Source organism: Danio rerio, chromosome 2 (assembly GCF_049306965.1).
Source record: "Danio rerio strain Tuebingen ecotype United States chromosome 2, GRCz12tu, whole genome shotgun sequence".
Lineage (NCBI taxonomy): Eukaryota > Metazoa > Chordata > Actinopteri > Cypriniformes > Danionidae > Danio > Danio rerio.
In genome coordinates this window covers 57,646,866-57,672,500 of record NC_133177.1, presented here as the reverse complement: position 1 = coordinate 57,672,500, position 25,635 = coordinate 57,646,866, and the positions used below count along the sequence as shown (strand labels likewise).

At 38.1% G+C, this 25,635-nt stretch overlaps 1 protein-coding gene across 1 annotated transcript in view; it reads left to right on the top strand.

The window, feature by feature from the left end:
* Positions 1-24,178, top strand: part of napgb (N-ethylmaleimide-sensitive factor attachment protein, gamma b) — a 25,567-nt gene extending 1,389 nt beyond the window's left edge. The window contains 11 exon segments of the mRNA NM_001002469.2: positions 3,631-3,698; positions 3,827-3,911; positions 10,546-10,563; positions 11,258-11,288; positions 11,916-12,025; positions 13,746-13,812; positions 15,130-15,200; positions 17,116-17,194; positions 17,336-17,415; positions 19,846-19,975; positions 22,976-24,178. Of these exon segments, the coding sequence (NP_001002469.1) occupies positions 3,631-3,698; positions 3,827-3,911; positions 10,546-10,563; positions 11,258-11,288; positions 11,916-12,025; positions 13,746-13,812; positions 15,130-15,200; positions 17,116-17,194; positions 17,336-17,415; positions 19,846-19,975; positions 22,976-23,116 (880 nt within the window). The 3' untranslated portion in view covers positions 23,117-24,178.
* The last annotated feature ends 1,457 nt before the right edge of the window (positions 24,179-25,635 follow it).

Sequence of the window (25,635 nt, the reverse complement as noted above, 5' to 3'; positions counted from 1 at the left end):
TAATAAAATAAATAAAGTTATACATATTAATAAAACTTATGCAATCTGCGCCCTCGAAATGAAAGTACAAAGACTGCCACCTGGTGGTGCAAAGAGAATACTTACTGAAATCTTCTGCTCTTCATTATCAGCTACTAGTTACTAGTGCAAACGAAATAATAAACCATTACGTTTTTCCATCAAACATATATTATGCTATGCAGTTTCGTGTCAATACATGGTAAATTATTAGATACAATTTATAAAGAAATATGCCATATATGCATGTTTGTATTCTATTTATTATTGGGCCAATTGACGATGCCATCGGCCATCGCCGATGGACAATAGACAACACAATGCTGGGCCGCTTGCGAAAAACACACATCCAAACCCTGTTTACACTAATACTTCTTAGTATTAAGATGGCATTTTAGAACGAAAATTATCCACATCCACACCATGTTTTACCTAGCATTTCTGAACAGTCCACTGAAAACGCACATCACGTGACCACACACACACATCCTCACACAGCAACAAACACTGTCATGCGCTCGTCTGTGCTGAGCTCCAGAGAGCAGTGCACGTCGGACCGTTTATCAAGGATGTACCACTGGATGGCATGTCACTATAGTTGTTAAACGTGATATTTAATTATTCTTGTCTCTATCTAACGACTCTTCGGTCTTTTGAATCTATCAGGTAAAGTGTCACAGCATCAGTACACTGCATCAGTCTTTTTCTTTCACACTTATATCTGATATTTTCTTGCAATAGTAGTTATATACACTTGGGAAAATAGTAAATATTTTTTAACTATATATGTAAAGTTATAGTTATTGATAAAATAAATAAAGTTATACATATTAATAAAATTTATGCAATCTGCACCCTCGAAATTAAAGTACAAAGACTGCCACCTGGTGGTGCAAAGAGAAAACTTATTGGTATGAACTTTTTAGATCGCTTTAGTACAAATTGTGTATAATAGAAATGCACAATATGTCACTTTTTTAAAGCAATAATACATTTCAGCAGTCATAAAAATGTTTTGATAGTTAATATGCCAGTGATTTGATGCTTCACAAAAGTTGCAGACGCCTTTACCAATATGAAAATGCTTTTGTAAACAACCAGTTATTCTTTACACCAATTAAAAAATGGCTACTATAATAAAGAAAAACTTTTCTAAATGTAGAACTAAATACATTGATTTGCATTGAAATACATATCTGATATCTGATATTTTCTTGCAATAGTAGTTATATACACGTGGGAAAATAGTAAATATTTTTTTAACTATATATATAAAGTTATAGTTATTAATAAAATAAATAAAGTTATACATATTAATAAAATTTATGCAATCTGCACCCTCGAAATTAAAGTACAAAGACTGCCACCTAGTGGTGGAAAGAGAATACTTACTTAAATTAACGTTTTAGATCGCTTTAGTACAAATTGTATGTGACAATAGACCAATTACCATGTTTGTAAACATTCAGGATGCGCGCGCAGGGAGGTGGCAGAAAGCAACCGGGAGCGCTAGCATTTACAGCGAGGGAATGACATCAGATGCGGTGCAGAGTTTGTTGTTGTCTTATAAATAAGATAAATTACTTACATATTATATATATTATTTACATAATGCTCTTAGCATATTATAACAGCTCGTCACCCAGTGACAAGCACAGTGATTCAGCAAAATTAATGTTAAAGCGAGCGGCGTTCAACTGACAGCACCCTCCCAATGGATATTGGATAAGACGAAGTGACCGAGCATCCAGCCCCAAATATACAATCTCAATGAAGCTCCGAGTGATTTTACAAGAGAGAAGTTAAAGACCTACAAGTCTTTGGATGCCAACAATGTTGTTCTTTGAGGTCATGTGCAATAAATATTGCTCCATGATGACCAGATTCAAGAGCTAAACACCGAGATTCCGCCTAGCCAAAGACAAGGAAACAAGACGGAGCTAACATTATATAAGGCCCTTACCAACACGCAAAACGACTGCATTCTGACAGTGAACTTCACCTGTACGGCAGTATGTGAACTTACACATAGAGGTAAAGTTGGTTTTATATTCGCACATTCAGACTTTCTCCTTAATATTATACGTTAAATTTATAAAAATATTATTTGCAAACTCTAAATAGCGAAATCATATTAGCAGCAGCCAATGACTATTAAAGTACAACATTGTTCACAGTCAAATAAACAGTGTAAATGTTGTTTTTTAAGTCACACTTGCAGGTTATTTCAGACCTAATATTCAAAGTGCCGTGGTAAACAATATAGGGAGCCTGAATGAATGTGTGAACATAAAACTAAGTTTACCTTAATACACAACGTAACTTTCACGTTTCATTCTTAGCATTCAGTGTCAGCAGTTTAATTAACCATATGTAACTGTTTTTGCTGAAATCATTTCTGCAATCAAAAACGAGTGATGTGTATGATTCAGCAAAGCGTGAACTGACCTGATATGACATGAGAACTGCAGAGTCCAGCATTTCTAATGAGCTCCTCACTTCATTCAGCTGCCATTTAGCCAAATACGTCTGCAGTTGGTATTAAAGCAGTGTGTGGTGTATGATAAAAGTTAAGTTTTCTATTTTTGGACTCTAATTTGGCATCCTACCGCAAAACACGACATCTTTCCCATTGTAGCCTGTCTGTTTTTTGCAACCCGGGACCCGTGTGACGTCATGTGTGGTGTAGGTTGGTAATTGGTCTATAGAAATGCACAATATGTGACTTTTTTTTAAAAGCAATAATACATTTATGCAGTCATAAACATGTTTTGATAGTTAATATGACAGTGATTTGATGCTTCACAAAAGTTGCAGACGCCTTTACCAATATCAAAATGCTTTTGTAAACAACCAGTTATTCTTTACACCGATTTAAAAAACGGCTACTATAATAAAAAAATCTTTTCTAAATGTAGAACTAAACACATTGATTTGCATTGAAATACATGATGAATACTCTTGACACATGAAAGTGTAAAGCCTGCAGCTCACAACAAATGTGGAAGGTTATTGCGTGTCCTTTTTAATGGTTTACTGCTAATTTATGTAATTTTGCTCACATGGATAATTGAATATTAATCAGATGATGTCATTACGCTGCTGTGCCGTCAGCCAATCGTTGCATTGCTGATCATGATTTCGTGGATCGATAGATCTGTCCTTCACAACACACGCAGCGATCTCAGATCAGTTCATCCAGACATTCTAATCTGATTCGCGAACATGTTTGAAGAACCAAATTAGCTAGAGATCAGTTATCAAGATTAACAGATCCAGGATTTGCCAAATGATCTTAGATCATTTAAACGAGGTACGAAGAACAGACCCCAGGTCTGTCTGAGGTATTGGGCGTGGCTAACATACTTAACCACGCCCCTCCAGCTGTTGGTTTTGACAACAAACAGAAATGGTGAGGAGCAGCAGGAGTCTGTAAGGTTGTAATAACTCTCCCCAAACCCTTTTCCAGATCTTTTCGAATAAAAAGGCATACTTTACTGCACCCAATCAGCTCGCAGTAGAAAAAACAAGCCACACCCACTGTTTTCTCATTTAATATTGCGCTTCTCTTGGAACTGCGTCACAATACTATACATTTTGTTTTGCATTCAGCTTGAAGACCAGCATGACCAAGTGGAAACCCGATTACGACGGAGCCGCTTCAGAGATGGCCAAAGCAGGTGAAGATGGAAAACTAACTCGCATCTGGCATTGATATCTTTGATTTATTAAGCAAGTTGTGCTTTATCTGAGATTATATGACCGGTGTTACTTTATAACAATACTTTTTCTTCTGGTGTTATATCAGCTGTGGCTTTCAAAAATGCAAAACAGTTTGAACAAGCGAAGGATGCGTACTTGAAGGAGGCCGAGTATCACACTGAAAACAAAGCGTATCCTTTTTCTGCTCTTCATTATCAGCTACTAGTTACTAGTGTAAACGAAAGAATAAACCATTAAGTTAGTCCATCAAACATATATTATGCTATGCAGTTTCCTGTCAATTAATTAAAAATGATTGGAGACAATTTATAAAGAAATATGCCATATATGCATGTTTGTGGCGATGCAGTGGCGCACTAGGTAGTGCTGGGTCAGTTGGCGTTTCTGTGTGGAGTTTGCATGTTCTCCCTGCGTTTGTGTGGGTTTCCTCCAGGTGATTCGGTTTCCCCCACAGTCCAAAGACATGTGGTACAGTTAGGCTTGGGCGGTATCCAAATTTTGATGCCGTCAAACCGCCTCCATATTTTACCCCGGTATCCGGTATTACCGGCGTAATAAAAAAAATTATGACGTAAGGCTCAGACAGCGTCACCAAACTGTTGGCTTAAGCCTAAACCATTCAGAAACTGAATACCTTCTATGCGACCTTAGGCTCGCGGTCAGAGAGAGAGAGAGAGAGAGAGAGAGAGAGAGCGCAAAGCGACGCACAGCACCTCTCTCTCTCTCTCTCTTTTACACATACAAACACACACACACACACACACACACACACATCTCTCCCGCGATTTATTCAGAAATTTACTCCCACACCGTAAGAAATCTGGACGGCTCCCGCGGAACAGCAGCGGGAATGCAGAGAGCTGTAATCGGGCCATAAAAATTATACCCGATAGGTCCCGAGTCCGACAGGTACATTTTGATTGACAGCTTTATACAGCCCGAACTCGTTTACAGCCCGACATTAAAATTTGCTCATGCACACAGCTCTAATGCATTTTTTTCAAGAATGAGTCATTTATATGTTTTAACATCATTTATTCGTAACAAACGTAGACTATAGGCCACTTGAAAGTTGGAACAAAGAAATAAAATAAGTCCTACAGCTGTAACATCGTAGCATCTCAGCACTCTATAGGTTTAGGTACATGCACTTAGCCTTTAAATTAGCCTACACACCAATGAAAAGAAATCTTGCTTAACAAATCAAATTAAAATAAACTCTAAATGGTGACGGGTATTTTGGCAATAACGAAATTAAGATAAAGGCTCTGCAAGGTTTGTTTCTCAACTTCTCTTCACAACCTGGCATTAAGGCGGCAGTGAAGCTGAATATTAAAATACTAATGCCACCATTAGCCTGTATACTCTGTCTACATTATGATTATATGGTTTAATTAATATTTATTCATAATTGAAAAACCCTTTACTCACCAAGATTAGGCTACGTGTGTTTGTTTGTGGAGGAACATTATTAAATCCACAGGCTTTAGCGCAGTCTCTCACTCATGGTGCGTCCAGCAGCTGAACACCCTTTCCTGCGGCTACAGGCCGAGATGCAGAGTTCTGATCTGGCTGATTTTGCAAGTTTTGGGTAGGATTGTTTGTTCATCTTCTACCAGTCAGGAACATGCATTTAATTTTCCATGACAGCAGTTTCACTTTAGCGAATGGCCTCTTCTTTTCACCTGTCAGCTTGCGGTTTAGGGCTCTACCGTAATACGCAGTGTATGAGCGACCGCGAAATACCTGCGGCTGGAATAACCGCTCCTTCTGAGCTACTGACTGGCTTGACCGCCGTAATAATTCGCTTTTTTTACTACTTCGTCATCATTTGTTTCACCTTTGCAGGGATGGATTTTAATGCAGGGATTTGGATTTTTTCGGGTCTCGCCGGGTTCGGGCAAAGATCTTTAGCTCTAATGCAGACCTTTCGTTCATATTAACCACGTCTCCCTTCTGTTCAGTCGAAACTGCCAAACTGCAGGACACTTTGAAGCGTGACTCGTCACGTCACCTCTCCCCCTCCCTCTCCCCCTTCTCTCCCTCCCTCTCCCTCTCTCCTCCACACTGTCCCGTGATGACAACCACACATACGTTTTTGTAGGCATTAAATAAAGGATATTTAATATTTTATGACGGTATAACGGTATTGAAACTGACACCATTGCTATTTTTAGATCCCGCGGTATACCATAATACCGTAATACCGCCTATAGCCTAGGTACAGTTGAATTTGGTTGGCTAAATTGTCCAAAGTGTGTGTATGAGTGTGAATGAGTGTGTATGGGTTTCCCTGTGATGGGTTGCGGTTGGAAAGGCATCCGCTGCATAAAACATATGCTGGAGAAGTTGGCGGTTCATTCCGCTGTGGCGACCCCAGATTAGAGATCTGCGCAGGACTAAATTTTGAATACCACTCCCGCCTGCACCCGCCAGGTTTTAGCCCGAACCCGACCGCTCCCGCTTATTTTAAGAATTTGTTGTCCCGCTGCCCAACCCGCCCCGTTTTCTGCCCGCCGCACCCGATCCCGCTAAAGAGCGGGGGAGAACAAAACCGAAAATCACTCAGCTATACAGACCAGACAGCCAAGCTGTCTGTATAAACACACACACAGAACCAAGCACACACACACAGGCAAAGCTCTCTCTCTCTCTCTCTCTCTCTCTCTCTCATACGCGCGCGCACTAACACACACACAAGCACCAAGCAGACACACAGGCGTTTGCTGTTATATCAACTCAAAGGCTTGTAATACCATGTATCAAGTACCAGTGTAATACCAAAAGGTTTTATATAAAGGTATATAAATACTGAGTCGCGCCAGCTCCGGGCCGCAGCGCACAATACTCTCGGGCCGATTCCGGCGCGGATGCGGCAGCGTCGGCTCGCTTACGGCCGCCGCATCTGGCCCGATTGCTTCGGGCCGGAATCGGGAAGTGAGTCAACAAGCATCCGGCCCGAGTCCGGCAGCCGGAGCCAGGCCGAGTGGTAAGTCTCCGGCAGGCGAGAATCTAGCCGGAACTGGCCCAAGTGTATTTTGCTATCTGGGAAAGCTCTCTCTCTCTCTCATTCGCACGCGTGCACTAACATATATACACACACACCAAGCACCAAGCACGCACACAGGCAAAGCTCTCTCTCTCTCTCATTTGCATAGCAATATCAGCGATATTGCTAGACAGCCCGCTCCCGTCCCAAATTAAACCCGTAACCGACCGCTACCGCGATTTATACGGAAATTTATTCCTGCGCCGCAGAAATCTGGTCGGGTCCTGCGGCGCCCGCGGGACAGCCGCGGGAATGCAGACCTCTACCCCAGATTAATAAAGGGACTAAGCCGAAAAGAAAATGAATGCATGTTTGTAGTCTATTCTATTCAGAAGCTTTGTTGTTTTTTTTGTCAGCAACGATGCATTGTTTATCTGAAGCAACAATAAATACATTCATATTTGTGACCCTGGACCACAAAACCAGTCATAAGTGTCCCATTTTTTTCTGTAAACAGAGATTTCAAGATTTCACCTGCAAGCTGAATAAATTAGCTTTCCATTGATGTATGGTTTGTTGGGCAATATTTGGGCAAAATATGAATATTTGACATTACATGTCCCAAGAGCCAGTTTCTGTGCCTGACGATCGGGTTGTCGCGGTTCTGACCTTTGACCACCACCCATTCCACAATGCACCGGCCCCTTATGGCTTCCCCATCTCCAGGTTGGAGAAAAGTCCCCAGGTGGAGGAGTTTAAGTAGCTTGGGGTTTTGTTCATGAGTGGGGGAAGGATAGAACGTGTTATTGACAGCACCCTTCTCTCACCTATGGTCATGAGCTATGGGTCATGACCGAAAGGACAAGATCTCGGATACAAGCAACTGAAATGAGTTTCCTTGACAGGGTGGCAGGGCGCACCCTTATAGATAGTGTGAGGAGCTCTGTCACCCGGAAGGAGTTTGGAGTAGAGCCGCTTCTCCTCCACATCGAGAGAAGTCAGCTGAGGTGGCTCGGGCATCTGTTTCGGATGCCTCCTGGACGCCTACCTAGGGAGGTGTTCCAGGCATGTCCCACCGGGAGGAGGCCTTGGGGAAAACCCAGGACACGCTGAAGGGATGTCTCTCAGCTGGCCTGAGAATACCTTGGGATCCTCCCAGAGGAGCTAGTGGATGTGTTTGGGGAGAGGGAAGTCTGCGGTTTTTCCCCTACGACCAGGGCCGGCGCGTCCATAGAGGCGACCTAGGCGGCCGCCTAGGGCAGCAGTAAAGAGTGGGCGGTCCCGGAACACCTCCCTTACCACCTCGTCCTCAGTTATGTCCACGATACCTCCCTCACCACCCGCGTCCTCAGATATATTCGCGCATAGACGGCAGAATAGAGAGGGCGGCGTCAGCGACACCTCCATCAGCACCCGCGTGTCGGGCGGCAGAATTAAGGTCCGCGACACCCGCGCGTCCTCAGTTATATCTGCGCATAGGGCGGCAGAATAAAGAGCGCAGTGTCCGCGACACCTCCCTCCCTCCCTCAGCACCTGCGCTTCCTCAGTTAATATTCGCGCATAGTGCACCGGAAAAGAGGTCTGCGACACCTCACTTCATTTTCATAACCGGTCACTTCCGTTTTCACATTGGGGTTGAGGGCGGCGTGATCGTCCTCTGCCTAGAGCGGCAGTTCAGCTTGCTCCGGCCCTGCCTACGACCCGGCCCTGGGAAAAGCGGACGAAAATGAATGAATGACTATTTAAATATCTGAAACCTGAGCGAACGCTACACAGCAAAATCCTCTGAGTAAAAATTACTCAGTTTAGATATTATTTGGTCCCTCTCTAAATTGAGTTAAATTTACTCAAGTTAATGAGAAAATGAAAGGATTAATTAGGTGATGATTGAGCACTGATGATGATCACCTACTGTTAATAAGCAGAAACAGAAGAGAAACACAAAACTACAACTGACTTCAGTCACAGTCTTAAAAGAAATCAGCTGAAATATAATACACTAAATCTCTCAAAATCTCAGCAGAGGATCAAATCGAACAATAAGCAATTCCACAAACAGCAGCTTTACTTATTATCAACCTGTTTGCCTCTTATTTAAAGAGGGACCAAATACTCTCTAAACTGAGCAAAGTTTACTCAGAGGATTTTGCCGTGTAAATATTGAGAAAATCGCCTTTAAAGTTATCTAAATCATTAAAATCGAAAATGAGATGAAACAATCAACATGTCTTCATAAAACATGATCTTTACTAAATATTCTAATGATTTCCTCTATACATCTATAAATTAGATTATTAAACATAAAGCATGGTTGGCTATTCCTACAAACATACCTGAGTACGGGCAAGGCAGTGGCGCAGTAGGTAGTGCTGTCACCTCACAGCAATAAGGTCACTGGGTCGCTGGTTCAAACCTCGGCTCAGTTAGCGTTTCTGTGTGGAGTTTGCATGTTCTCCCTGCCTTCGCGTGGGTTTCCTCCGGGTGCTCCGGTTTCCCCCACAGTCCAAACACATGTGGTACAGGTGAATTGGGTAGGCTAAATTGACCGTAGTGTGTGAATGTGAGTGTGGATGTTTCCCAGAGATGGGTTGCTGCTGGAAGGGCATCCGGTGCGTAAAAACTTGCTGGATAAGTTGGCGGTTCATTCCGCTGTGGCGACCCCGGATTAATAAAGGGACTAAGCCGACAAGAAAATGAATGAATGAATACCTGAGTACACAACTTAAGATTGGTTTTATAGTCCAAGGTCACATTTATATTTGAAATAAATGTGTTTTCAGGTCTCTATTCAAATTCCACAAAAATATGAAGCAGCACATCTGTTTTTGATCATCAAATCAGCATATCAGAATGATTTCTGAAAGATCTTTTGACATTAAAGGCTGGAGTAAATTCAGCTTTGCAGCACTGGAAAAACCCGTGTAAACTATATTCAAGTAGAATACAGCTATTTTTAATTCAAATTATATTTTAATATGTTACTACTTTTTTATTGATGGCGATGTGGTGGCGAAGTAGGTAGTGCTGTCGCCTCACAGCAAGAAGATCACTGGTTCAAGCCTCGGCTGGGTCAGTTGGCGTTTCTGTGTGGAGTTGAGTTTGTATGTTCTCCCAGCGTTAATGTGGGTTTCCTCCGGGTGCTTCGGTTTCCCCCACAGTCCAAACACATGCGGTACAGGTAAATTGGGTAGGCTAAATTGTTCGTAGTGTATGAGTGTAAATGAGTGTGTATGGATGTTTCCCAGAGATGGGTTGCAGCTGGAAGGGCATCCGCTGCGTAAAACGTGCTGGATAAGTTCATTCCGCTGTGGCGACCCCTGATTAATCAAGGAACTAAGCCAAAAAGAAAATGTTGGGGCGACACGGTAGCTCAGTGGTTAGCACAGTCACTTCACAGCAAGAAGGTTGCTGGTTTGAGCCCCGGCCGGTTCAGTTGGCGTTTCTATGTGGAGTTTGCTTGTTCTCCCTGTGTTGGTGTGGGTTTCTTCCGGGTGCTCCGGTTTCATCCACAGTCCAAAGACATGCGGTACAGGTGAATTAAATAAACTAAATTGTGATGAGTGTATGTGTGTATGAATGTATTGCAGCTGGAAGGGCATCCGCTGTGTAAAAAATATGCTGAATAAGTTGGCGGTTCATTCGTCTCTGGTGACTCCTGACGAATAAAGGGAGTAAAGCCGAAGGAAAATGAATGAATGAATGTTAAAATGCTCTTATCAACCCTGAACCGTTGAACAGTAATGATGATTGTATTTGATTAAGCATTGCTTTCATTCTCTCATTCAGTACTGTATTTACTTAACTCAAATTCACAGACTCTTCCATGCAGCAAAGTAAGTAACTGTTATACTTCACAAACTAGTTAACCATAATTAACTATGCTAAATGAATCTGTTAGTAATAGTAGGGCTGCACGATATTGAAAAAAAACGGACTCAGCAGATGACTTAAAGAGCTGGTACAGAATTCATCATTTTAGATCGACTGTCATGATTCATTAGGGGAGCATATCTGCATAAAATAAAAAAAATAAAAATACAAGCCAAGTTAAATACAACAAAGAAAAGATCTGAAAATGAAATAATACCATTTAATAATAACAACACTGTATCGTTTTAACTAAGTAAATATTTATATAAAGTACAATTAATCTTTAGGCTATAAACGGATAATTTATTGTGCCCAAATGATGTAAATTTGCTTCAAATTCTTACAGTCAGGTCTTGAAAACTCATGCAAATAATACAATTTCACTCTAAGGTTAAAATCTAAAAAATACTATTGTATTGTTAATCACTAAATAATGTCTGGTTAACTATAATCGCAACTACATTGCAGTTGCCTGCGATGTGACTTTCGCAGACTCGCACATTGCCGAAACGATATATTGTGCAGCCCTAATTAATATTCAACATCAGACTACACTACTGTTCTATTGTTAACTGTCTATCATTATCACTGTCCATGTTTGTGTAAACTCCTCGTCTGATTTCCATCTATAATGAAATGTGTTTTTCTTCTTGTCAGAGCGTATGAACAAGCTGGTATGATGCTGAAGGTGAGCTGCTCATATAGTAATCATTCTGAATGCTCTGTAGATGCATTTTTCTTTTTTATTGAGGCAGAATTTTCCAGAATTAGCTTCTCTCCGGAGTCGTTTTTTGCACATGGGCTCAGTGGTTAGCACTGTCGCCTCACAGCAAGAAGGTTGCTGGTTCGAGTCCCGGCTGGGCCAGTGGGCATTTCTGTGTGGAGTTTGCATGTTCTCCCCGTTTTGGTGTGGGTTTCCTCCGGGTGCCCCTGACAGTCCAAACACATGCGCTATAGGTGAATTGGATGAACTAAATTGGCCGTAGTGTATGAGTGTGTTTATATGTGTGTGTGCATGGGTGTTTCCCAGTACTGGGTTGCGGCTGGAAGGGCATCCGCTGCGTAAAACATATGCTGGAATAGTTGGCGGTTCATTCCGCTATGGCAACCTCTGATAAAATCAGAGACTAAGCTGAAGAATAATGAATGAACGAGAGCTGGAATAGATATTCATATTAATTTTTTCTGCTGTACCAGATTTACTGATCGAATATGCGTTTATCTTTTTCACAGAACGTCACTAGATTATTGTAACCCTAACACAATTTGAACATTGTTAGATATGGTCAGATGGTGACTCTTGTTGACCCTGCAGGACATGAAGAAAATGCCCGAAGCCATTCAGCTGATAGAGAAGGCCAGCATCATGTATGTGGAGAACGGCACGTCTGGCACTGCTGGAATGGCACTGGACAGAGCTGGGAAGTGAGTATAATGACTGATCATAACTGGGAAAATAAGCAGAAAATGACATGCATGCATTATGCTTAGACATATGCAGATATTATGACGATTCATAGGGTTGTTGTACATCAACACTGTGCAGTAACACGCTTTCAGATCCCATCTTAAGACCCATTTTTGTTAAGCAGGCTTTCTTATGATTATTTTTTTTATCATGTTATTTTATATTTAAGATGCATTTGTGTATTTGTTCATGTATTCGAAAATTTTTACATTTTTATTAATCGTTTTTAGTTTGTTTTTGCTGTCGAAGTTTGTTGTAAGGAGACCTTGGGTGTCCAGAAAGGCACCATTTATAAATAAAATGAATTATTATTGTTATTTATTTTTATAATTTTTATTATTAATAATAATACTTAAGCTTTTATTGATCTCATTTGATATTTTATTCTTAGTTAATGCCTAAAAGCATGTTAAAATTGGAGCCATAATCAGATTACGAATAAATCAGGCTTTACTCACTGCTGATTTTCATGCAACGTTTTCTAATAAGACTCTATCATAAAGTGTTACCTATTGCGCTTCATAAACCTTTAACAATTTAATTTAGTTCAAATATTTGTTTACTCTAAAAACAATGAAGCAATACCCCTGCTGAAAAATCCAGCTTAAACCAGCCTAGGCTGGTTGGCTGGTTTTAGCTGGTCAACCAGGCTGGTTTTAGAGGGGTTTTGGCCACTTCCAGGCTGGTTTTCAGCCATTTCCAACCTGGTCTTAGCTGGTCAGACTGGAAAGTGACCAGCTAAAACCAGCTTGACCATCCTGGTTTAAGCTGGATATAGCTGGTTTTGGCTGGGCTCCCAGGCTGGCCAAGCTGGTTTTAGCTGGTCATCTCCCAGCCTGTCTAGCTAAAACCAGGCCGGAAATGGCTGGAAACCAGCCTGGAAGTGGCCAAAATCCCTCTAAGCAGGGACAAGTATTTCTTGTTAATATACCTGTTGAAGTAAAATTTTTGCTCTTTCACGTCAATATTTTATACCATATACAATGATAAGCTATTCAGCAATTAATCGCAACTACAACATTTTAGGTCATCATAAGCCTAATTATGCTAAATCATCATGCTAGCAACATGCTACATGTTAACAACTTTAAGAAATATGCATAAATGTACTAAATCCTGCTACATACATGCTAAAAGTTGCTAGTGTAATGCCAAATCATGCTAGATTCATGTTAACAATGTGTTAATGCTAGCAACAAGCTACATCCGGTTAACAGTTTACTAATTCAGTAAGAAACAGTGTGTGAAATCACTACAGTATATACATGTAGAAACATGCTAGCATTGTGTTATGTATAATTAGAAGCATGCCAGCAACATGCTACATGTTAGCAGTGTACTTATTCATGAAACTGTGCTAAATCATACTACATACATGCACAACATGCCAGCAATGTGCTAATTCAAGACGGAATAGTGTTAAATCCTACTACATACATACAAAACAAGCCAGTGTTGTGCTAAATAATGTTAGATACATGCTACACCATGTTAGAAAATTAGTTATTTTAATTAAATTGTTTAATCGTATGTTTACACATCTTACCCCTTAATGCAACATTTCTGAACCTGATGAAGACATTTCCTCAGAGTTTGTTTTGTGGTTTCTGTGCATTCTCTGTAGTGTTGAGTTTGCTTACCTTGGCTATTATTAACTGGTGTCATCTGCTTATTCAGACTCATCGAGCCGATTGATCTAGAGAAAGCCGTGGACTTGTACCAGAAGGCCGCATCTGTGTTTGAGGTGAGGAAACACCAACATAGTTAATATTTTCAGTGGAGTGATTTTAAAGGGTCACGAAACACCAAAACACATTTTTTGAGCTGTTGACAGTGGTATATGTGTCCCACACTGCTAAAAACACTATTAGGACACCTATATTTCACTAAAAAGTGTAAATTGGTTGTTTTTGCGTTATTTCAAGTAAATTCGTACTTCCGGTTTGAAACGAATTTTTGAAGCTGCGTCACGGTCATGACATAATAGCGTTGTATTCCAGCGTGCAGACTGGGCGTCTGTGCCAGAGTGAGTCTTATTACGTCTTACAGTGTGCTGCATTAATGCATGAGTAAGGCTTGGTTCAAACCAATCAGCGCGCTCTATTGTGCAACTTCATTAATATTCATTACTGTCAGAGTGTAGATGGCAGAGACGCCACGTTGTGTTGGCAAAACAAGCGTGAAGTGTTGCTTTTATAGTTTGCTGCAGTTAAGTTTCGATTTAATTTTCTCTCTGTGAGAGCTCAGACTCACGTGTGGATTAACAGTGTACGCGACGCTCGACAACAATAACTTAGGTGTCCAAGGAGGATTATTGTTTACCTGAGAGCTGTTCTCATCTGCAAACGCTGAGATCCGGATTCGCTTTAGTCTCCTCTTAATAAAGACGCGCCTCTAGTTGCTGGTGATTGTCCTGTCTCTACAGATTTGGTAAGTGAGCGACCAGCGCTCTTTGTTTATTCAGTTCGTATTTTATTCGTATCAAACAAACTATTGCACCGAATGTAAACAAGTTAGCACTAACAGTTACAACCAAACTATAACCTCGTGTAGGATTTTGTGACCGGAATAACACACGTGGCTTTCTGACGCTACCTGCTGTGTGCATCTAAGTTTCCGGGAAATGCTGAGTTTTTTTTTCTCTCATTCGCCGTGCGGTATCAAACATTGCATGAAAAATACACGCTTAGAGCAGCGCCTTGAATCAAATATCTCATTTGTCGGGAGGGACATGAATGAATTCCCTGAATGAAAGAGCCAAACTGCAGTTAAAGTCCACCATTTAATAATCTGGCAAATAATTCGACTACAGATGTCCATGTAAACAGTCACATTGTCCGCTGTGGTTGTGTGTTTTGACTCTGAAATTCAGCGCGCCCAAATAGACACTCCCACACCAAGCCTCGTTTCTTCCTCCGACACTCCCACTAAACAAAGCTGGACACGCCCACTTTTCTGACTTTTTCCAAAGTAGAGGTGTGAAAACACACTGCTGAAACGAGGGGGTTTCATGGCCCTTTAAATTCTGAAATCCGTGTGGTGTTGTTTTTGATGTGTTCAGAATGAAGATCGTCTCAGACAGGCTGCAGAGCTGCTTGGTAAATCCTCCAGACTGCTGGTCAGACTGCGCAGGTGAGTGTGTTTGACCATTAATGCACATGCAAATATTGAAAGTTATAATAAATTAAAATAAAAACTCCAATAAAAGAGATAGTAAATCTGATGACTAAATCTGAAATAACAGCATTAAACTGTAAAGCAAAAATGACAAAAATAAAACTGATTAAAGGTTAATAAAAAATATAGGAAACAATTTGAATAAGTAGAATAAATTAAACATAAAAATGCTCACTGTAGGTGCCATGGTGGTTCAGTGGTTAGCACTGTTGCCTTAAGCCTCATTCACACTACATTCATTTCAACGGAGAGCGAGCGACTCGAGCGACCTCTGTCTATGCGAGCGACAGCAACCGTTGGCGACCAGGTGGGCGTGTTGAGCGACGCGACAAAGTTAAAGGTGCAGTAGGTGATCTGCCAGAACCCTAGTATTAGCATAATAGCTTAGAAATTTTACGACCTTCCCCTGCCGTCCAAAGCCACGCCTCCTTAAGTTATGAAAATGCGAATGCGTGTTTCACTTTAACTCATGAACGTTTCATTCATGCCCCCGTGACAAACTGGGTTATTAGATGCAAATAATGAGTAAGGACTGGTGAGAGTGTTCTGGAATTTAATAACGAACTCAGCATTTCGCGATGTGTGTGTGTTTGTTTGTTTGTGTGTGTGTGTGCAGTCCTTTACTCAGCTGCGTGTGTGGATCTTGTTGGAAAGTATGGCGAAAAGTCTAACATGATGGTAATAGTTTGATCGCGGTGTTTACTTCAATAATGCCACTAATATCTGCATACATACACACTCCACATGTCTTAATTCCATTTCTGTTTAGTTCATTTATGACTTTAGTCGCATTAAGGTCATCAAAAATCGCTGTTTGGAGCTTATGTAGACCTACAGTTAAAAAAAATTCATGTTTATCTGATTAAACAGTTAGTAAACACAAATACATCTTATTGAACTTCATTTATTTTCTTCACCAATTATCAGAGTAGAACAGTTTCTCGAGCAGTGTATGATGCATTTTGGAAACAGGAGATATGCCCCTGTCTAATGCGCCACCTGGCTTGAGAAACCCATTATTTAGCACACATATTCTGAATGCCTTCGGCAGAATTTAAATGAGCCATTTTAAACTAGATTAATTTCGAGATTACAGTGAGATTAATCTAGATTAAAATTTTATATATATATATTTATATTTTTTATAAATATAGAATATAATAATATATATTTTAATAAAATATATATTAAAAAAAGACAGTTTAAAAGGTCCTGAATTCATTAATTCAGTTATTCTTTACATCTGCAGAGTATTTGGGCCTTTCTTAGGTAAAGGAACCTGACAGGACTACAAAAAAATGCTGCTGCTTTGAATTAGACTGACTTCTATTCATCTATCAATCTATATCAATTAAAATAAACAACCTAACCCTAACCCTAAATGTAAATACTTTTTTTTTTTTTTTACTATAAGCTGAACAACAAAACTGAAATTAAGTTATTAAACTAATAAAAAATATATATAATTGCAATTTAAACTAATTACTGATAAGCTAAAATAATAAATCCTTAATTAAAATGAAATAAAACATGAAAATAATATAAAATAATATTATAATAAATTCCCAGTACTGGGTTGCAGCTGGAAGAGTATCCACTGCGTAAAATATATGCCGGAATAGTTGGTGGTTAATTTCACTGTGGCGACTCCTGATAGATAAGGGACTAAGCTAAAGGAAAAGAAATGAATGAATATTATAATAAATATAGCAGTGATGCAAAAACTTTACTACACAAAAAATTACTACACACCATTCATGCTTCTGTACGCCATATTTTTATCTGTGCAGTTTATACAAAAAATCCAGTAAATATATTCAGTGTTCTTTAGCTACAGTTTGCGATGTTGTTGGTATTTTACTATCCTCAGGCTGGACGAGGCTGCTGTGGCTCTTCAGAAAGAGAAGAACATGTACAAGGAGATTGAGAACTACCCCACATGCTTTAAGGTGCAAAAAGTGCTGTTTTGTGTAGTGGTTATAGTTTTTTAGGACAACCTCACATGATATCATTTTAATCATCATTCATTTTTGCGTGCCCTTTCTAATGTTGCTTTATTTTCAATATATGTTCTGTATTGTTTTCTGTAGAAAACCATCGCTCAGGTGCTGGTTCATCTGCACCGAGGAGACTTTGTGGCTGCAGACAAGTGTGTGAGAGAGAGTTACAGGTACAGACATCCAGATCAGAAGTCTCTGTGCACTGCTTTACAAACACGGCTTCATGAAGCTTACAACCCTTTACTAATATTCTGCCTCAAATCAGTGGTTTGGAAAGAATCAAATTGCCAAGGTCACATGATTTCAATAAACAAGGCTTTGAATGATTCCTGCTGGAGAGTGATGATATTTGACCTCTGTAATATCATAAATCTACAAAAATTTGCAGGTTCACTTAGATCACTCTCTAGCAGTAAAGCACAACAAGTTGCATAGATTTTAAAGTATAGTATGAGGAGAATAGTAGAGTATAGTGCAAGGAGTATAGTGTGTGGAGTATAGTAGTGTATAATGTTAATAGTATAGTAAAGTATAGCATAAAGATAAAAGTGTGACGTGCATAGACAAGTGTAGTGCAAGAAGTATAGTGAAGAGGACAGTGTAGAGGAGTATAGTAGTATATAGTGTGTGAGGCACAGTATGAAGAGCATGGTCTGGAGCATAGTAGAATATTGTGTGAAGAGTACAGTCAAGTATAGTGTGGGGAATATAGTGAAGTATAGTGGGATGAGTACAGTCAAATATAGTGTGGGGAGTAAAGTGAAGTATAGTTGGATGGCTACAGTCAAATATAGTGTGGGGAGTATAGTGAAGTATAGTGGGACGACTACAGTGAAGAATAGTAGGATGAGTACAGTCATGTGCAGGGTACAGTTAAGTATAGTGTGTGAAGTATTTTAAAGTATAGTGTGGGGAAGATAGTAAAGTATAGTGGGATGAGTACAGTCAAATATAGTGTGGGGAGTATAGTGAAGTATAGTTGGATGACTACAGTCAAATATAGTGTGGGGAGTAAAGTAAAGTATAGTTGGATGACTACAGTCAAATATAGTGTGGGGAGTAAAGTGAAGTATAGTGGGATGGCTACAGTCAAATATAGTGTGGGGAGTATAGTGAAGTATAGTGGGACGACTACAGTGAAGAATAGTAGGATGAGTACAGTCATGTGCAGGGTACAGTTAAGAATAGTATGTGAAGTATTTTAAAGTATAGTGTGGGGAAGATAGTGAAGTATAGTGGGATAAGTACAGTCAAGTATAGTGTGGAAAATATAGTGAAGTATAGTGTAGGGATTATACTTAAGTATAATGGGATGAGGTCAGTCAAATATAGTGCAATATAGTGGGATGAGTACAGTCAAGTATAGAGAAGTATAATGGGATGAGTACAGTCAAGTATAGTGAAGTTTAGTGGGACAAGTACAGTCAGGTATAGTGAATTAAAATTTAATGAGTACAGTCGAGAATGGTAAAACATAGTGGGATGGGTACAGGGAAGTATAGTGAAGTATAGTGTGGGGAATATAGGGAAGTATAGTTGGATGAGTACAGTCAAGTATAGAGAAGTATAATGGGATGAGTACAGTAAAGTATAGTGAAGTATGGTGGGATGAGTACGGTCAAGTATAATGTAGTATAATTGGATGAGTACAGTCAAGTTTAGTGTGGGAGTATAGTGAAGCGTAGTGTGATGGGTACAGTCAAGCATAGTGTGGGGAGTATTGTGAAGTATGGTGGGATGTGTGTGGGAAGTATAGTGGAACGTCTACAGTCAATTATAGTGTGGGGGGAATAAAGCGAAGTATAGCTGGATGAGAACAGTGAAGTATAGTGGGATGAGTACAGCCAAGTGTAGTGAATTATAGTGGGATGAGTACAGTGGGATGAGTACAGTCAAGTATAGTGAAGTATAGTGGGAGGAGTACAGTCGAGTATAGTGAAGTATAGTTGGATGAGTACAGTCGAGTATAGTGTGGAAGTATAGTGGGAGGAGTACAGTCGAGTATACTGAAGTATAGTTGGATGAGCACAGTCGAGTATAGTGTGGGAGTATAGTGAAGTATAGTGGGATGAGTACAGTCGAGTATAGTGTGGGAGTATAGTGAAGTATAGTGGGATGAGTACAGTCGAGTATAGTGTGGGGGTATAGTGAAGTATAGTGGGATGAGTAAAGTCGAGTATAGTGTGGGAGTATAGCGAAGCATAGTGGGATGAGTACAGTCAAGTATAGTGTGGGGGTATAGTGAAGTATAGTGGGATGAGTACAGTCGAGTATAGTGTGGGAGTATAGTGAAGTATAGTGGGATGAGTACAGTCGAGTATAGTGTGGGGGTATAGTGAAGTATAGTGGGATGAGTACAGTCGAGTATAGTGTGGGAGTATAGTGAAGTATAGTGGGATGAGTACAGTCAAGTATAGTGTGGGGAGTGCTGTGGAGTATTGTGGAAGAAGATAAGTGAAGTATAGTCTAAGGAGAATAGTAAAGTAGTCTGTATGGTGTACAGCAAAGTATAATGACGTGTGAGGAGCAAAGTAAAGTATTGTGTGATGAGTACAGTGGAGTATAGGTTAGTGTAATGAAGTATGTGCTTCTCTCTGCAGTCTCCCAGGGTTCAGTGGGAGTGAGGACTGCGTGTCGATGGAGACTCTGCTGGCAGCGTTTGATGAGCAGGATGAGGATGGGGTGTCACGGGTCTGCAACTCACCACTGCTCAAGTACATGGACAACGACGTGAGTCACACACACCAGCACCAAAACTGAAGAAAATCAAACACAAACAGCATTACACTCATGGAACCAGCCATGTGGAAACCAATAGAACAAATAATATTTAAAATACATACAGTGCTCAGCATCAATGAGGACTCCACATTTTGAAAATGAATATTTTTAACCATTTCTCATTGAATATAGGTCATATATTTTGGTGCATTTGAACAAAACAGATTTATTAAGTTATATTTATTAAAATAACATTTTAGTCATCAAACACCTTTAGAAATAGAAATATAACACATTTAAATTCATGTGAAATATTGGAAAAACAAATTACAAACTACAAATTTGATAATTGTTTTTTTTCTCTTGTTTTTCTTCTTTTTTAAAAAATTGTTTTGTTTAATATTTTTCTCTAACATATAAATTTGGGTGTACTCATTTTGGACCGCTAAAGTTTTTTTGTTAGATTAGCTCCATCTTTGGCTTCAGGACTGACTAAACTAATGTATATAAAGCTTTATGTAAAGCTTCCTATTGAAATTTAATAGGAATTAAATAAAATTTCATATTATTAATTTAAATGAGAGGTTTGTGAGGGTAACTAGGAGGACTTGTAACTAGGAAGAATTACACTAATAAATGTTTTATGGATTTTTATTTGAAATGTTATAGAACAAAAGGACTCGCAGAGGCTGCAATTATTTGGTGACAAGCACAGTAAAATCAGCAATATTGTAAAATATTCTTACAGTGAAAATTAATATATTAAATACACTGAGCTGTATATTAAAATGGTCTAAAACTATTTTAAGACATTTTTAAGATATTATTTATTTTTTAAATGACAAAGCTGAACAAAAGAACATCATTTAAATCTGTATACATTTTTAAAAAAATAACTAGGGTTTAATTATAGTAAACTTACAAATACTTTAAGTATGTAGTTTAAAAATCATCACACATTCCACTGTAAAAAAAAAAACACTCAAACTGACTCAAATTTTCAACAGTAGTTAAATATTTTAACCTTTACTAATTAAATCACTTAAAGCAGTTTTTTTTATACAAGATGTAAAAAAAAAAAATAGTGCTGGCAAAAATAAATCGCATACAAAGTAAAAGTTTGTTTTGACATGATATATGTGTGTGTTTATATATATATATAGTTGAAGTCAGAATTATTAGCCCCCTTCAAATTTTTTTCTTCATTTTTAAATATTTTCCAAGTTATGTTTGACAGAGCAAGGAGATTTCCACAGTATGTCTGATAATATTTTTTCTTCTGGAAAAGTCTTTTGTTTTATTTCGGCTAGAATAAAAGCAGTTTTAAATTTTTTGAACTCGATTTTAGGGACAAAATTATTAGCCCCTTTAAGCTATATTTTTTCTCGATAGTCTACAGAACAAACCATGTTTATACAATAACTTGCCTACTTATCCTGCCTAGTTAACCTAATTAACCTAGTAAAGCTTTAAGCGTCACTTTAGGCTGTATAGATGTGCCTTGAATAATATCTAGTCAAATATCATTTACTGTCATCATGGCAAAGATAAAATAAATCAGTTATTAGAAATGAGTTAATAAAACTATTATGTTTAGAAATGTGTTAAAAAAATCTGCTCACCGTCAAACAGAAATTGGGGAAAAAATAAACATGCGATCTAATAATTCAGGGGGACTAATAATTATGACTTTAACTGTATATATGTATGTATATTTATATATATGTATGTATATATATACATACACACACACACACACACACACACACACACACACACACACACACACACACACACACACACACACACACACACACACACACACACAGACAGACAGACACACACAGACAGACAGACACACACAGACACACACAGACAGACACACACAGACAGACAGACACACACACACACACAGACACACACAGACAAAAGACAAAACTGAAGGCAAAATGCCCTAAGATCAAGCAGGAACTGAAGACAGTTGCATTAGATGCCTGGCAGAGCTTCACCAGGGATGAAACCCAGCGTCTGGTGATGTCTATGCCTTCCAGGCTTCAGGCTGTAATTGACTGCAAATAATTTGCAACCAAGTATTAAAAGGTGAAAGTTTGATTTATGACTATTACTCTGTCCCATAACTTTTGGTCTCTTAACAAGTGGGAGGCACATATGCAAACTGTTGTATTTCCCACAGCGTTCATCTGATTTGGATGTAAATACCATCAAATTAAAGCTGACAGTCTGCAGTTAAAGCACATCTTGTTCATTCAGCCAAAAATGTTAGAAGTATGTCGATGTCGCTATATTTATGGACCTGTCTGCATAAGATATATATACAGTTGAAGTCAGAATTATTAGCTCCGCTGTTTATTTTTTTCCTCAATTTCTTTTTAACAGAGAGCAGATTTTTTCAACACATTTCTAAACATAAGTTTAATAACTCATCTCTAATAACTGATTTATTTTTATCTTTGCCATAATATTTGACTAGATATTTTAAGACACTTCTACACAGCTTAAAGTGACGTTTTAAGAAAAAAATATATAGCTTAAAAGGGCTAATAATTTTGTCCTTAAAATGGTGTTTAAAAAATTAAAAACTGCTTTTATTCTAGCTGAAATAAAACAAATCAGACTTTCTCTAGAAGAAAAAATATTATCAGACATACTGTAAAAATGTGCTTGCTCTCTTCAATATCGTTTTGGAAATATTTAAAAAAAGAAAAAAAATTAAAAAGGGGGGCTAATAATTCTGACTTTAACTGTATGATGCAAATATATATAAACTTTAATATCTTTGTAACAAAACGGTTTTATTTCTATGTATGTGTGTGTATCACATATACATAATAAATACAAATAAAACACACAGGTCAAAACAAACGTTTATTTTGGATGTGTTAACTTTTGTCTAAACTGAAATGCTCCAAAAACCTTAAAATCACATATGCACATTGGTTAGTTAGTAATGAGTAGTAAAATGAGTACCTGTTGTTTGTGTGTGTTCAGTATGCCAAGCTGGCCATCTCTCTAAAGGTGCCAGGCGGCGGTGGAGGAAAGAAGAAGAAATCTCCTGCGCCTCCTCAAGGGGGCAGCGCAGGACCACCAGCACCTCAGGAGGATGACGATTACGAGGGAGGCTTGTGTTAATTTATGATATCGCAAGAGTGTGTGTGTGTGTGTGTGTAAGCATCAGTGTTTCCTCCCTTTGTGTAAAGTGGAGTCACTCCTGAGGAATTCTGTTCCTGCGTCCCGCCCATGGGGCTTTTCTGTGCATATAAACACATCAGAAAACTACACACACACACACACACGCACAGATTGTGGACACACTTAGACATTTCTGTGCCACCAGCTGCAGCATATCTTCCGTTTAGGATTTTACATGATAATCTGTAAATCTACATCACTATGGTTTCCTCAGATATAATAAATAAACGGTAACACTTTACAATAAGGTTCATTTGTAAATGTATTTACTAACATGAACTAATCATGAACAACACATGTACAGCATTTACTAATCATAATTGAACATTTACTAATGCATTATTAACATTCAAGTCCATGCTTGTTAACATTAGTTAATGCACCATGAGTTAACGAACTAACAATGAACAACTGTATTTTCATTAACTAACGTTAACTAGCATGAACAAATACAGCAGTAAATGTATTGTTCATTGTTTGTTCATGTTAGTAAATGCATTAATTAACATTACCTAATGAACCTTATTGTAAAGTGTGACCAATAAATAAATAAATGAACGAATGAACGAAGAAAGAAAGTCTTTTGGTTTACTGCCAAAAAGAATAAGCTCTGTTATACACTGAAATCTGTAAATCGGCATCACTTTTGTTTCCTTCGGTATAATAAATGAATAAACGGACGAATGAAGAAAGAAAGAAAAAGAACAAAAGAAAGAAAGAAAGAAAGAATGAAAGAAAGAATGAAAGAAGAAAGAAAGAAAGAAAGAAATAAAAGAAAGAAAGAAAGAAAGAGAAAAAGAAAGAAAGAAAGAAAGAAAGAAAGAGAGAAAAGAAAAGAGAGAAAAGAAAGAGAGAAAGAAAGAACAAAAGAAAGAAAGAGAAAAGAAAAAGAAAGAAAGAAGAAATAAAAGAAAGAAAGAAAGAAAGAGAAAAAGAAAGAAAGAAAGAAAGAAAGAGAGAAAAGAAAAGAGAGAAAAGAAAGAAAGAAAGAGAGAAAGAAAGAACAAAAGAAAGAAAGAGAAAAGAAAAAGAAAGAAAGAAGAATGAACGAAAGAAAGAAAGAAAGAAAGAAAGAGAGAGAGAAAGAAAGAACAAAAGAAAGAAGAGAAAGAAGAAAGAAAGAATGAAGAATGAAAGAACAAAAAGAATGAAAGAAAGAGAGAAAGAAAGAAAGAGAGAAAAGAAAGAAAGAAAGAGAAAGAAAGAAGGAAAGAAAGAAAGGAAAAGAGAAAGAAAGAAGAAAGAAATAAATAAAAGAAAGAAAAAGAACTAAAGAAAGAAAGAAAAGAAAGAAAAGGGAAGAAAGAAGAAAGAACGAAGAAAGAAAGAGAGGAAAGAAAGAAAGAGAGAAAAAGAAAGAAAGAGAGAAAAAAAGAAAGAAAGAAAGAAAGAAAGAAAAAGAAAGAAGAAAGAACGAAGAAAGAAAGAGAGGAAAGAAAGAGAGAAAAGAAAAGAAAGAAAGAAAAAGAAAAGAAAGAAGAAATAAATAAAAAAAAAGAAAGAAAGAGAGAAAAGAAAGAAAGAAAGAAAGACTTTTGGTTTACCGCCAAAAGAATAAGCTCTGTCATACACTGAAATCTGTAAATCTGCATCACTTTAGTTTCCTCAGAAATAATAAATAAATGAACAAACAAATAAACGAATGAACGGAGAAAGAAAGAAAGTCTTTTGGTTTACTGGTTGAGCTGTTTGATTGACGCGTCATTTGATGCTGCTAGTGGTGCAGAATTGTAAAGACATTGGTGGACAATACTGTATATTATAAGCACTGTTTATTTTTTTGATGTGTTTGATTCATGTTGCATAAAATATGTTTGGAAATATTATTTGATAAGAAAATGTCTTGTCACGTGTACAGTATATGTTTATTATCTTTATTCGTGAACAGTCTGTGTTGTCAAAGTGATCGCTGATACGATTTGTAAAATACTATATTATTGTCCATTATGTACAGTAAATTATTTGAAGTGTTTCAATGTGAAGTGTCGGACATATACAAGCTGACAGGCATAAACCACTTAATAAAAGTACTGTTAAAGGTGTTTACTTGTGATATATTCATTGTTTTGAAGGAAAAGTTCACCAAAAATGGACAAATCTGTCATCATTTAATCACTTTTTACTTGTTTTAAACCTTTTTGTTGTTTTAAAGAGTTTCTTTATTCCATTGACACAAAAAAAGAAAAAATGCTGAAAACCTGTAACCATTGACTTTCATTGTTGTTCTTACTATGGAAGTCAATGGTTGCCGGATTTTAGCATTTCTCAAAATATCATCTTAAGTGTTCGACAGAATAAAGAAACTCAAAGCACTTGAAAGAGAGTAAAAAGTGAGCCTGTTTTCATTTAAGGAAAGAGCACCCGTATACAGTTGAAGTCAGAATTATTAGCCCCCTGTATATTTTTTCCCCAATTTCTAAACATAATAGTTTTTAATAACTTAGTTTTATTATAATATA